This window comes from Montipora capricornis, chromosome 1 (assembly GCF_036669925.1).
Source record: "Montipora capricornis isolate CH-2021 chromosome 1, ASM3666992v2, whole genome shotgun sequence".
NCBI classification, from domain to species: Eukaryota; Metazoa; Cnidaria; class Anthozoa; order Scleractinia; family Acroporidae; genus Montipora; species Montipora capricornis.
This window is the reverse complement of record NC_090883.1, coordinates 49,992,685-50,005,184: the sequence shown is the minus strand read 5'-3', so window position 1 is coordinate 50,005,184 and position 12,500 is coordinate 49,992,685. Positions and strand designations below refer to the sequence as shown.

Here is a 12,500-nt window from a genome sequence, read left to right as displayed (position 1 = left end):
CCCTCTGTGATCTAGTACGGATGCTCTAACCGCTGAAGCTACTAAAGACTCTGTAGTGTGCAAGGGTGAAATGTGGGTATACACTACGACTGCATCACGCGGTCACATAGTCTAATTTGGTGACAACACGTTGCTAGCCGCATCACGCGGTCACATTAAGGCATATCACAGGTTAGAGCATCCGTTCTAGATCACGGAGGGTCGTGGGTTCAAATTCCATCTGGAGATCGGATTTTTCCTAGTTCCCAGTTGATGATTGATGATAATGCTAAATATCTTTCATATATAGGCAACTTCGCAAAATACCGTAATACTCTTTGTTCGTCCCCCCAAATTTTGCATAAGCATTGTTTTTGTTTTCTCTTGGGACCATTGTAAGTCCCAAGAGAAACTGGCCTATTTCTCACATTACTCGCTTGGGTGACCGGGGGCACGTTTCTCGAAAGTCCCGGAATTTTACGGGCTATTTTCGGGTGTCACAATTCTCTTTGTATCTCAAGAACGGAGAGGATTAAAGTCGTCAAACTTAACAGTCCTTTTTCTTTTTGTTACCTTGACAACATGTTTAAAAATCGGCTTTCCAAAACAAACGGTTAGCAATTTCACAAATGGCTTTTCGGGTCCGAAAAGTTTTCGGGACTTTCGAGAAACGGGCCCGGGTAATACCATAAATAATCCGAGTGTTCCCGAACAGCAATCCAGCCGATTATCGTCCTTCCGATAATGCACTGGTTGGTTGTGCTCTTCTATTGAGCTTCAGGTGACCCCGAGGAAGTTAGGCAATTAAACCAGATTTAGATAACGTACCAAGAGAAAATGAGGGGACAGAGAGGGAGGCTCAAGGCGTTGGCCGGGATATGTTATGTCCACGAAAGTTATTTTTAGACGAGCGGAAGTCTTTGTTCTAGCGGAAGTCTGTCTTCTGAGACGTCCGCATGCAGTCTTGCCTCGCTCTCAGGTTCTTAGTGAAAAGAGAAAATGATGGCGCACGTGGAAGGCTGATGAATATATATTTTCTTTCAAACATCGGACCGAGGTTGGCCTGCACGCGGACGTCTCGGAAAACTTCCGCTCGTCTAAAAATAACTTTCGTGGACATGACATATCCCAAGGGCAGGACCGGGAACCTCCTTCTCTGTCCCCTCATTTTCTCTTGAACGTACCTATTCAATGCTGCTAGGACATAGATTCCTAATTGTCGCTTTCTCGCAAATGTCGTAAAGACGATGGTTACTTTTTGTTTCTTTTTGTTAGTGAAATTGTTTTTAAAGATTAAATGCTCCTTTTTTTTTCTTTTTAGTGGGAATTCAACATCCAAGACAAGAACAGCAATGATATTCTCGACCCAGACGAGATCGAGGCTATGCTTATCCCATTTGAGGACTGCATGATTGGATTCATGAAGTCATGTGACTACGATCATAATCCGGGAATCAGCAGAGTAGAATGGAACACCTGTTTCCCGCCAATTGTGCCGGGTTAGTCCACTGACCGCTTAGTCCTCTAGGTTCAAGTGACAAGCATATTTTTTTTACGTCATCCCTGATTGACTTTTAGGCTTCGGGTGTCAGTAATCAATTGGTCTACCTCCCGTCACTTTAGCATCTCACAGATTTATCAGCTCTAAAAAGCCAGAGAAAGGAGCGGTCAAACAAGTAGCTACAGGGAGCAAGGTTGGCGCAGCAGAGAGAGCACTCGCCTCCCACCATTGTGGCCAGAGTTCGATTCCCAAACTCGGCGTCATATGTGGGTTGAGTTTGTTGGCTCTCTACTCTGCTCAGAGAGTTTTTCTCCGGGTAGTCCAATTTTTCCCTTTCCACAAAACACCCTTCTTTGATTTGATTTGAGTTAATTTCGTTAGTGTCTCCAATTAGTACTCTTGTGCTAAGCCATTGACACTTAAATAAAGTTATTATTATTATCATCATCATCATCATCATCACACATTTCCGGCATATATTTACTTACGTTTCTAACATCCTGGCCTTCCATTTTTATTGAAGTCCAGAGGAAAAAACGCTTCTCTAAGCTTTCTCGCGACTACCCTCATTCCCTAGTAAATCGCTTAGAATTTTCATTCAACGCATTAACCGGTTCCATCGTAAGGTTGTAATTTTCATTTGCAGAGCTCCACGAAGAGGAAGTAGAAGTGTGAGAGGACAAGTGACGGAGTTGATTTGCTTTAACTGAAAATGATTAAGCCTCTGACCTTGTTTTTTTGCAGATCTCACTGCTTTGAATCATGTAATTGTTGTTCAACTTGTTGTAATGAGAGCAAGTATGTAATTCCACAAACAAGGCAAAAAGCTTTCAGAATTAAGACAAGGTCATCGATAGGCTTCTTTTCCATTCACAAGTAAAGTTTCTAGTCTACAATTGTAAAGTCGTCCTCAGTTTTCGAAAGTAAAAATACCATTTTGCACTCAGTAATTTAATGATTTTTCTGTGTTGTAGTACGGTAGGAGGTAGGACCGACCGCATTGTACTCTCCTCCTCTGCCTGAGGTGAAGAGGAAACATGAAGGATGTAGAGAGAAAAAGAGTTGAAGGGGACGGGGGAAGGGGTGGGGGGGGGGGGGGGTGTCTTTGTTCCCTTGTTTCCTTTAAAAATTTGCTCGTGTTCCTTTTATGTTCCCGAAATTACTTTCAAAACTGTTCCCAGCTCTTTAATCCCTAAAGTTGTTTATGTTCCCTTGTTCCCTAACATATTTTGTCCCCTGTTCCCCAGTTCAAAGTAGCCATGTTCGCTTGTTCCCCAAAACCCCTAGAGGGACTCCAGAGTCTTGGCGCTGACCAATTTTAGGTACTAGTTTACGCGTGTTTCTCTTTCCGGACAGTGTTTGGGTTCTCAAATTCATATGAGCAAGGAGACCAAGTGGAGTTATATTTCCGGATGTCCTTGTGAAGTAGGCCTTTGTTTGCAGTCGGTAACGGGAGGTACGTTTTTTCTTTAAGGGGAGGGGATGGGGGGAGGTGTCGATGCAATTATGTTGTTAAGTTGTAGCTATTCACGTTTAAATCAGCAGGCTGCACATTTAAATGTTTAGATGTAATCTGCATATCATTTATAGCCGTGAGTAATTTATGCTGCGTTAGTCTGAGTGTTTTCACCGAGTTGTGAGAGGTCTCCCGTAATAAGTCAATTTCACTTCAAGTCTTAACGTTACCTGGTGCCAGGAGTGGTTTCGATAGACGGCTTTTCTTCATTCGTTGGCGGCGCCTCGTCCTCTGGAGATCAACGATCCCAATGTTGCTGAAAAATGCAGCGACTGGAAAAAAATGTGGAAACACTACAGTGTGGTTTCTAAAGTAAATAAAGAAGAAGGAGACGTTCAAGTAGCTGCTCTTCTTACTGTTATCGGGCCTGAGGCGAGAAAAGTCTTCAAAACTTGAAATATATCTGCCGCAGAAAGAAAGGATATCAAAGGAGGCATCGATCATTTCGATGGTTACTGTAATTTGTTACGTGCTGGAATAACCACGAGATGTCCGCGAATAAGGCATGAGTGAAAAGAACTCCCGAGTTCGATATAAGGCACGCAACAAAAGTCTGACAACGAGCAGTTAATACCCTTTTAGAGTATCATTTAATTACTTTTACACTGTTACAGTGACTTAGGTTAAAGATAAAGTTACGCAAGTCGAAAGCAAAGCAGGCCTGTCTTTCATGGCCATTCAGGTGTTCATCTTGTTTAACTTCGAAGTTCCACTGACTGTAGACAACAATTCTTGACTTTCTTGATTCACTGAATCGGATTCTTTACACTCACTTGATTTTCTGTGTACACAAACTCTTATGGAAGACTTCATAATGAAATCTTAATTCTTTGTCTTCTTCCCTTTTTTAGCTATCGTCTCTTTCTTCTCTTCGGATATAGCAAAGTCAAAGTTTATCGCTTCACCATAGTTATCGCAGTTGATTATAGCTTCGTCACAGTATCGCATCCAAAGCATAAGTTCAATCACAGCCAGCCACGATGGTAAGCCCTCGGGCAAAAGAGTTTTCCCAAATATATAGATTTAGCCAAGCCTAAAAGCGGAGCTCCCCGGCTATATATTCTTACTGCTATACTTACTATTAGTATTACTATTACTATTACCATTAGTGATTACTATTAAGGAAAATAAAAGGTTTCGAATTGTCCGCGTTTTGATGTTTCCGGTTGCTGCTTTAATAATTCAATCATTTTCTTTGCTTTCTTCTATAGAAAAATTCATTGCCTAACTAGTGAATTCCTCCTCTATATTTTACGCTAAAACCGATATCGCATGAATCACGACGCGATGAGCGCGACATCTGTTTTTCCAGTGAAATTTACTTTGCAACTCACCAGTTTGGAAATATTTTTTTCTTGAACCGCATGAGTTTTAAAAGAAAACAAGCTCACCAATAGCCAGCGAATAGGAATCACGCTAAAATTAGAAGTCATAAAGACAACTTTGTCAGTTCAAGGTCAAAGAAGAGTTTTACTGATGTACTTTATTCCACCTTATCTCTGAAAACAAGATCATTCACAATCAAAGTCTTTTCAAGTCATATCGGTCTTGGGGAATCCCGACGTATAGACATCGTGAATGTATGTTCTGAACTGGAATGAGCACTCAGATGACTGATTTGGTCAATCAGTGTGATATGTACTTACGCATCGCTACTCGCAGGTGCAAGATCCGTTGTTGCAACACTGATGATGTTCCGTCCTCTCCGTTGTCCAAAGTGGCTGTAGATCTCTGTTTTCACTTTGTCAAAGCTTTACTGGTTGTCATTGATTACTTCAGCAACTTTATCGAGATTGATTCTCTCAGTTCTGAAACTTTCAAATCGGTGATTAGGAGTCTGATGGGCATAATCAGCAGATTTGGCGTACCCGACACGCTAGTCACTGATAATGGGACAAATTTTGCCACCTCTGAGTTGGCCAAGTGTGCAGAGCAGTGGACTTTCAGCGCGTTACGTCAAGTCCCCCGCTATTCTCAGAGTAATGGTAAAGCGGCGGAAAATGTCGAGCGCACTGTAAAAGCGCTTGTTTCCCAAATGCAGATGTAATACGCCAAGTAAAGGTATCGATAGTAGTAACCCTCAGCGTCTGTTTGGTCGCCGGTGTGAAACTTTGCTGCCAACTTCCCGAAGTCTCCTTGAACTTCGTTTTAGTCTCCTCAACTATTTTGCTAAGCTAAGATCTCAGAAAGCGCGTCAGCGGAGAACAAGCCTTGCAACCGGAGCAAGCGTCATCTCTCGCCTATAAGACCTGAAAAGTCTATTGGAGTTCGATCGCCAGCTGGCACTTGGAAGTAAGGAGATTGTCTTAATTTAATAAGGGATTATGTCAGGTAAATTGATGTAATTTCATGACAGCCAACATGCCCAAAAAGTAGAATGAAACATTGCAATAACATAAACTCATGATTAACTAAAGATGCCCCCTAAACTCCCTAAAATAACATGACATAGCCCCTTTAAGGAAGTTGCTCCCAGAACTTATGAAGTTCGTGTTGATGGAGAAGCTCGTCGCCGGGATGGAAAGCATATATGGCTTACCAGAGAACCACAAGATCCCCAGCCACTAGAGGAGTTCGAATCAGTTACTCATCATGAAGATGTTCCTGTTGCTCAACCGTCCCCTCTTCGCGAAGACATCTTACTTGAAAACCCCTCGGCTTGCACTGAAGCAGAGCCCACGTCATCGCCTACAGGACCTCTGCCTGTCGCTGATTCATCAGCATCTCGTCTTTTTGCTGATCATGAATGTCCGCCAGACAGAGAAGGCCTCCACAGTGACTCAAAGATTTTACTTCAATCTTGACTGCATTTTGCGCTTAGAATGGCTGGCTCTCATTCTTTGTTATGGCGATGATGAAAACTATTTTTCTGTCTTGTTCATGCTTCACTATCGGCCATTCACTTGTTTCGTTTTTTTATATATATTATTTATTTCACGTTTTGGTTATAGTTTTTTTTCTACTTTGTGGGAAAGAAAGGGAGAATGCGTCCATGCTATTATGCTCTTAAGATGTAGCTATTCACGCTTACTGTCGAACAGAGTATGACCAACGTATCGAAACAAAATAGAAGAACGACCGTTGTAATTAAGAACCCACTTCTCTTTGAAATGGCAAAAATAGTTAAACTAATAGCTCGCCCTGATAGTCGGACAACAATTCTTAATTGTGTGGATACTAAGAGAAAAATAAAAATACAAAGAAAAAACTCGCTATACGTAAGACAAAGAAAAATAGATGACAAGTTAAACTGTTAAATACATACACAAATTAAAATATGCATAGAGTATGGGCAGATGGAGCAACTATGTCAATCTAGCATTTAGTATTGAGAAAGATAATGTTTGAAGAAAATTTCTTGAACATTTTTTTGTGTGGTTTCGAGCGAAAAAAAGGGAAGATCATTCCAGGAATAACGTCTAATGATAGAAGGGCAAAATTTCCTAACATTTCTTCTATGAAAAGGAATAAAGGGCTGTTCCAACGAGGCATTACGAGTAATATAGCTATGTTGTTCTGATAAATGTGATATCATAAAATTTGAGGGTTCAGCCTTGCGTAAGAGATCATATAAAAAAAGCCATGTGTGAAGAAGTTAACAATGTCAAGAACACAAACATTCCACTTGATGAGACAATACAAATTTGTCTTGACAAATTGTATGCCCTTCCTGATCTACCCACCATGCCTCGCTCTTTCTTAAATGGTCTGCTCGAGTTTGCCACTGAGAAGAGCCATTTCACATTTGAAGACGACTACGATCAAATTGATGGCGTTGCAATGGGCTCACCTTTAGGACCTGTGTTAGTCAATATCTTTATGAGCCATTGCGAAGAGAAGTGGGTTGTTAATTACATTGGTCGCCCTTCTATTTGGTTTCGTTTCCTTGATGATACTTTCACTCACTCTATTCACGCTTAAATCAGCAGGCTGCACGTGTGAATGTTTAGATGTGATCTGCATATCATTTATAGCCGTGAGTAATTTATGCTGCAGTAGTCTGAGTGGTTTCAGGGAGTTGTAAGAGGTCTCCCGTTATGGTGTTCACTGTCACTGAAGACCCCCCTGCGGTCCCGCCCCCCCCCCCCGAAAAGAGTACAAAACGACCCTTCGCTTACGGACGTTCGCGCCAAAATCTTCCTAAGGTGAGATTTTCTTCATTTCTCGCCTAGAGTTAGGTTCTAAAGTACTTACTCCAAAAATAAAAAAAAATTGGGGGTCACCGACTTTGTTTCGGAGAAAATGGCACTGGAAAAATGCCTTAATTTCGAGAAATCGGTCATAATAGCGAGATGTGGCCTCGTCTGTTCATCCATCGAAAATCATAAAAATAAACTGTTAGAGTGAAGGTTTCCGTATATAGGTTTTTAGGGGTGGGATTTTAAGATAATTTAATGCCGCTAGTGATGTCGTAAACAGAAGAGTTCATCCTGGACGAGCGTTTTCGTAAGCTCTATCCGTTGCAACCACTACCGGAATTCGATGGCACGAGGAAAGAAATTTTTAAAAAAAGATAACTTCTTATGGTGAGATTTTTTCATTTTATCATATTTTGTAGATAGTAAGTAGAGTAAGTGATTCATGATTAAAAAAATAGGGGTCACCGATGATCCAAGGGAGTAAAATCGATGTGATTTTATGAAGCTCTTGGAAAACTTGGTTTGTCACGTTTTTGCGTGACCTGTCGGGAAAGGACTGGAACCCAAGAGAGGATCGATCGTTGAAGGGAGAAAAGGTTTTTACCCCAAAACAAAGCTTTCTCGAGCACAGCAACGAAGTTTTAAGCAGGTGTCTTCTTCATTTGGTTCGTGTTTTGTATAATGTCTCTCCATTGCCGTCATGCTCCTCTTCTGGAGTGTGGTTTTTGTGAAATTTAATCTCTGGTTGTTTCCACGCAGGTACGCACTATTCAAGCGGACGAGGACGAAAATACTGCTCTATTTTCACGAAAGTAAAGGAAAAGAACTCCAAAAACATTCATTCATTTTGAACTTAAGTTCGTAGGGTAATAAAAACATTAAAAAAAAAAACAGTCCCATTAAATTCACGCAACGTTTCGTCCTGGAGTTTTCCAAACTTTCAGCCACTACTCGATCAGCAGCTACAATACCTTTTAAAAGAGCTTTTCCATCCTCCCGCTCACTTCTTTTTAACGTTTCATGATGATTCGGAAATAAATGTACCATTCTTTTGCCGGCCTGGAATTTTTTCCCGGCGTTTTTGTCGCCATGTTATTTTAACTAATGCTTGAACAATATTTATGAAAGTAAAGTAGACTAGTGCACGACTGATAAAACAACGCGAATATCAGTCGTGCAGTAGTCTACTTGACTTTCACAAATATTTTTTAATCAATTTTGACTGATCACGATCTTCTCTTATCCAACGCTGTGCAAGGCTTATCGTCCACGGTTTCTGCAAAGGTTTTCAAACCTCGACTTCACCAATGCTCGAAGTAATGCGTGACATATTACAGTCGCGTTACCTGCGCAGTTACGTTAGCACGCACAGCGCGAACGTCCTTAAGCGATGTGCGCCCGAACTTTGGTCAGCGGATGATCTTGAGAACTCTACGAACGACATGGCGGCGCACATGTTCGCTGTTGCCATTGCTCATTTTCTCCTTTCTTGTATCTTATGTGCTGTGGCGCAGCATGGATGCGAAAGTAAGTAATGGAGCTAAAGAAGGTATTTGCTAAAGACGTCTCATTTGGCTCATTTACCAACGCATGCACTCGTTTTATTGAACACTTGCGGTCCGCGCATATTGCAGTGGTAGTACCATGGATAGGAAAGGTAGTACTATGGTACTTGTGGAGTGTCTTATTTTTTGTCTTGGTGGTAGATTACTGTTGGGAGAAGGTTATAAGAAAATTTTATACAGCATTCAAACATCTAAATCTTGCTTCGCCCTTCTTTCATCAAAGATATCTCTATATCAAAGCTACCAGTACCAAGCCGCGATTATTCAAAGAGACCCGTCTGTGTGCAAGGTGATGAGCTGTTGCTGTCTCGCTTGTGGGCAAGTGTAAAGGTTTCCCTAAGTTTTAGCAAATCTAATGTACACTCTTATGAGGCTGATAGGTAAGTAGATCTTGACCAAGACAGTTTCAGTGATCAATTACGAATTATTGAATGAGGCTGAGTAGGATATGAAGAATTCTGCAGGTCGAGGAGGGTGTTATCCACCGAGATCTGCAGAATTCTTCATATCCTACGAAAGCCGAATTCAATAATTGCTTTATTACTTATTCAAAATATTACATTTCTTCACTCAAACTTGTAAACCTACTTGCAGCCATTTTTCTGCTCAACAAAAATAAAACAATCTCGTCCTCAGCTTTTTTCGGAGAACGGTTCAATAATTTGCAGTGGGCTGCACTTTTGATGTCATTTTGACGTCATCGGTTCAATAATCTACAGCGGGCTGCACTTTTGACGTCATTGATTCAATATGACGAAGTTTCTTTCCAAATTTGGTGAACAGCAGCTGGTTATGGTGAATTATGCATGTGGTTTTAGCCAATCAGAAACGGGGAAATATTTTGAATGAATAATAATAACAAATATTCAATTATTGCACGTAATACATTTATTTATCAGTAATGTCTTGAGCATCTATGAAAAAAAAAAAACTCCGGTCACTCCTTACGTTGAATTGAACCTGTGACCTATGGTTAATATTTTTCTTGTAAATGTTGATGAATAATTATTATATTAATTTTGTCCTTTTATTAAACAGTTGTGAGGCTCTGAATCCAGCCAATCGCACTTGGGCATCAGCAGTTCAGTCTATGGTGGTCAGCAGCAATGATTTAGATCACATGATATTTAGACTTTCCCCATTCAAGACATCATGCTTTGCAGTTAATGGGCTAGCACATGATGCAACATGGTCTGCAGAGTTTCTAGGTAGTTGGAGAAATTTCTACAAAAGCTAATTCGTGTTAAATTTCTATTCAGAGGCTATGAAAGTCCCACAAGAAATCTTCCACATTTTAAATAGTTTTGTGACCCTCTACAGCTGTAACAGTATTCACCCGGTGTTAAATCATGCAGTTTCAACTGAGCATATCCAGTTGGTTTGCTACATGTAGTTTAAGTTATAAACCTTTACTAATTTTATTAAATTACCATAACTGCCGGTAACTATGTGCAAAATCTGAAACAGAACACAAAAAATCACTAGCAAAAAAAGGGTACTTAGACCTGTATGATTCCTTTTTTATAGCTGAATGAGATTTCCAAGCTCAACTCTCTTTATGTACATAACTCTTTCCTTGATAATCAAGTAACCCATTGACCCCTTTGAGTGAGACTTGACATACTTTATTCCGGCTAACACCAGATGATTTTACTTGTCAACTAGGGGTGTCCTAGGATATTGAGGTGTCAGTGGGTTAAGCAGTCCCCTCCATCAAGCAAAAAAATTGGAACACTAACGTAATCATTGGTCTCCTCATGAATACAACTTGAAATGATCAATCACTACCTTTGAAGTTCTGAGAGCTCTAAAAATTGGACTTCCACAGAAGCTGGTACATTCACAATTTTGAGAATTTTAAAAACTTCCAAACTATTATAGTAGTGACTTGTATCATTCTTGAATAATTGTCCTTGAGATTGTGTTATTTCCAATACTAACGATAGTATTATTAAGAAGTTGCTTGGTATCTGCAGATAACTGGCAAAACTTTAGCTAAAACCAAAAATGCTTCTTTCAGCTCTTTAGCGTATGCAAATTTGTGCTTGACGTTAGATGTGTGTGCTTTTTGTGTTTAGTATCGTATGAGCGATCTTTCTTCTCGACCACTTAGGCAGTCCATTATAAGTCCAAATTTAGTAATCCATACACCTGGTCTATCGAGAAGTCCATGGACTAGGGCTCGGTGAAATACACAAACAACACATCCAAGCTTACTATACACATATGCTTCACAAAAGAAGATCGACAACGAAGATAAATATCTGACCTGAACATTTCTTCACACGGCTTCACTCTGGTTAAAAATGTTAATTATTTTGTCAACTGTTCGACTATTTCCCGAGGCCAGCAAAGCTCTCCAAAAATAGCAAATGAAGGCAAGCTTCAATGGCAAACATGTCAGGCTCCTCCTTGTCAAAGAAAAAAGTCATTCTACTTGGGCCGCGGCCTCGTTTTTGTTTTATAAATTGGTCCATAGCTCTATGGCTGCATATAAAACCTGAATCAATATGTTTTTTTTTTTAATTTTAGTCAACAGCAAATCTGAGCTCGCTTTTTTCCATCATCGTGCTAAAATAAAGGCTTTCTTCTGTCTAAATTTTTTGTTAATGATCTCTGATAAACATGCTTATTCTGAAGCACGGTACCCATCAATCAAAGATGAGAATAACGCGCCGCTCGACAATGATATTCCATCATTCCGTACGAGGTTTTCTCTTCGTGGCACCAACGGCCGGTTGTCTTAAAACTTGTCGGAATTAGATAAAATGGTTTCCACAATGCTTTTAAAAGCTCGTTTTAGTGACTCTGAAGCTGTCCTTCAAAAATATTATCTGGTCGGATGTTCTAGGGGAATTTCGGTCAGGTCTGTCAAAGTAGTCATTACTTCTTCCGAAAAGTTCTAGCATCCGTGACGGACTTATTAAAAAAAAAAAATAACATTACTTTTTGCACGTCGTTCTTTTTCCCCGAAAATTTTAAGGGACGGTTGCGCTTAAGATACGATTCTCAAACAAACTCTGGCCAAAATGATAGAAGAAGTTATGATAAATCTTCAAATTTTATTCCAATGTCACAGTTGACTCTGCTCAACTCACTAGCGTTCTTCAATGTGGTTTCGAAATTTCTACGCACTCTTCACACTCTTCACTACTTTTCCGAAAAGGAAAATAGGAAGTCTGTTTGAGAAAAGTGTCCAAAATCTTAGTGCGCCTCGAAAAAGTCTGAGTTCGAATTTTCGAAAATGCTAACCCACCTTCTTCCGAAACAGATATTTACCGAAATTACTCCTAAAGTGCCCCCTGTTCTTTCACTGGATAAATCTTCTCATAAAATATTGAGAAAGTGTCTTCTTGTCAAAGGAAAGTTGTCTACTGCCTCGTGTGCGGCATATTTCTCTACGTCTGTAAAGGTCAACTTCGGCAAACGTGAGAGGTCCACGCTTGGATCACTGGAAAATCAAATTCGAATCAAACCAAGCTAAATAGCCACAATCTTCGATTTTTTTTTCGCATTTTGTACACATACAACTAGACTCAATTCTCAGCTATTTTAACTTATCGCCTAAAACTGGAAGACCTCGCCCTGGCAAAGGAAATCTTGCAAAAATCGAATGAATGAGTCTGCTTATCCGGATGAATCACGGAATCGATCAATTCATGAATAAGCTGAAATAAACTTTCGCCTAGCGCGTTAGAAGTGAAAAATGCAAAAGAATCGCATGATCAACACAGTAAACTTTCGGTATAATAATTCAAATTTGAGGAGTAGATAAGGATCTTTTTTTTTCCGACCACAAA

The 12,500-nt window shown here is 40.1% G+C and overlaps 2 protein-coding genes across 3 annotated transcripts in view; both read left to right on the top strand.

Annotated features, from left to right (window-relative positions):
* Nucleotides 1-2,430, top strand: part of LOC138047244 (testican-2-like) — a 12,144-nt gene extending 9,714 nt beyond the window's left edge. The window contains exons 5-6 of the mRNA XM_068894010.1: nt 1,301-1,478; nt 2,127-2,430. Coding sequence (XP_068750111.1) covers nt 1,301-1,478; nt 2,127-2,155 — 207 coding nt within the window. The 3' untranslated portion in view covers nt 2,156-2,430. The remainder of the gene's footprint in view (nt 1-1,300; nt 1,479-2,126) is intronic.
* A 6,138-nt stretch (nt 2,431-8,568) lies between these two features.
* LOC138047255 (uncharacterized) lies at nt 8,569-10,135 on the top strand. 2 transcript variants are annotated; one of them, XM_068894021.1, is made up of 3 exons: nt 8,569-8,662; nt 8,924-9,080; nt 9,739-10,135. In XM_068894021.1, exons 1-3 carry the CDS (start codon nt 8,578-8,580, stop codon nt 9,935-9,937), a joined length of 441 nt encoding a protein of 146 aa, XP_068750122.1. In that variant the 5' UTR covers nt 8,569-8,577; the 3' UTR covers nt 9,938-10,135. The 2 variants fall into 2 exon arrangements, with proteins under 2 accessions (XP_068750122.1, XP_068750128.1); XM_068894027.1 differs by lacking the exon at nt 8,569-8,662 and adding an exon at nt 8,681-8,792.
* Nucleotides 10,136-12,500: the final 2,365 nt, after the last annotated feature.

Excerpts from the sequence above, each read along its gene's own strand:
- LOC138047255 (XM_068894021.1), top strand. The coding sequence starts at position 8,578 with ATGGCGGCGCACATGTTCGCTGTTGCCATTGCTCATTTTCTCCTTTCT. Across the intron at positions 8,663-8,923 it reads GGCGCAGCATGGATGCGAAA|ATATCTCTATATCAAAGCTA; the intron begins GTAAGTAATGGA and ends CTTTCATCAAAG. Across the intron at positions 9,081-9,738 it reads CACTCTTATGAGGCTGATAG|TTGTGAGGCTCTGAATCCAG; the intron begins GTAAGTAGATCT and ends TTTATTAAACAG.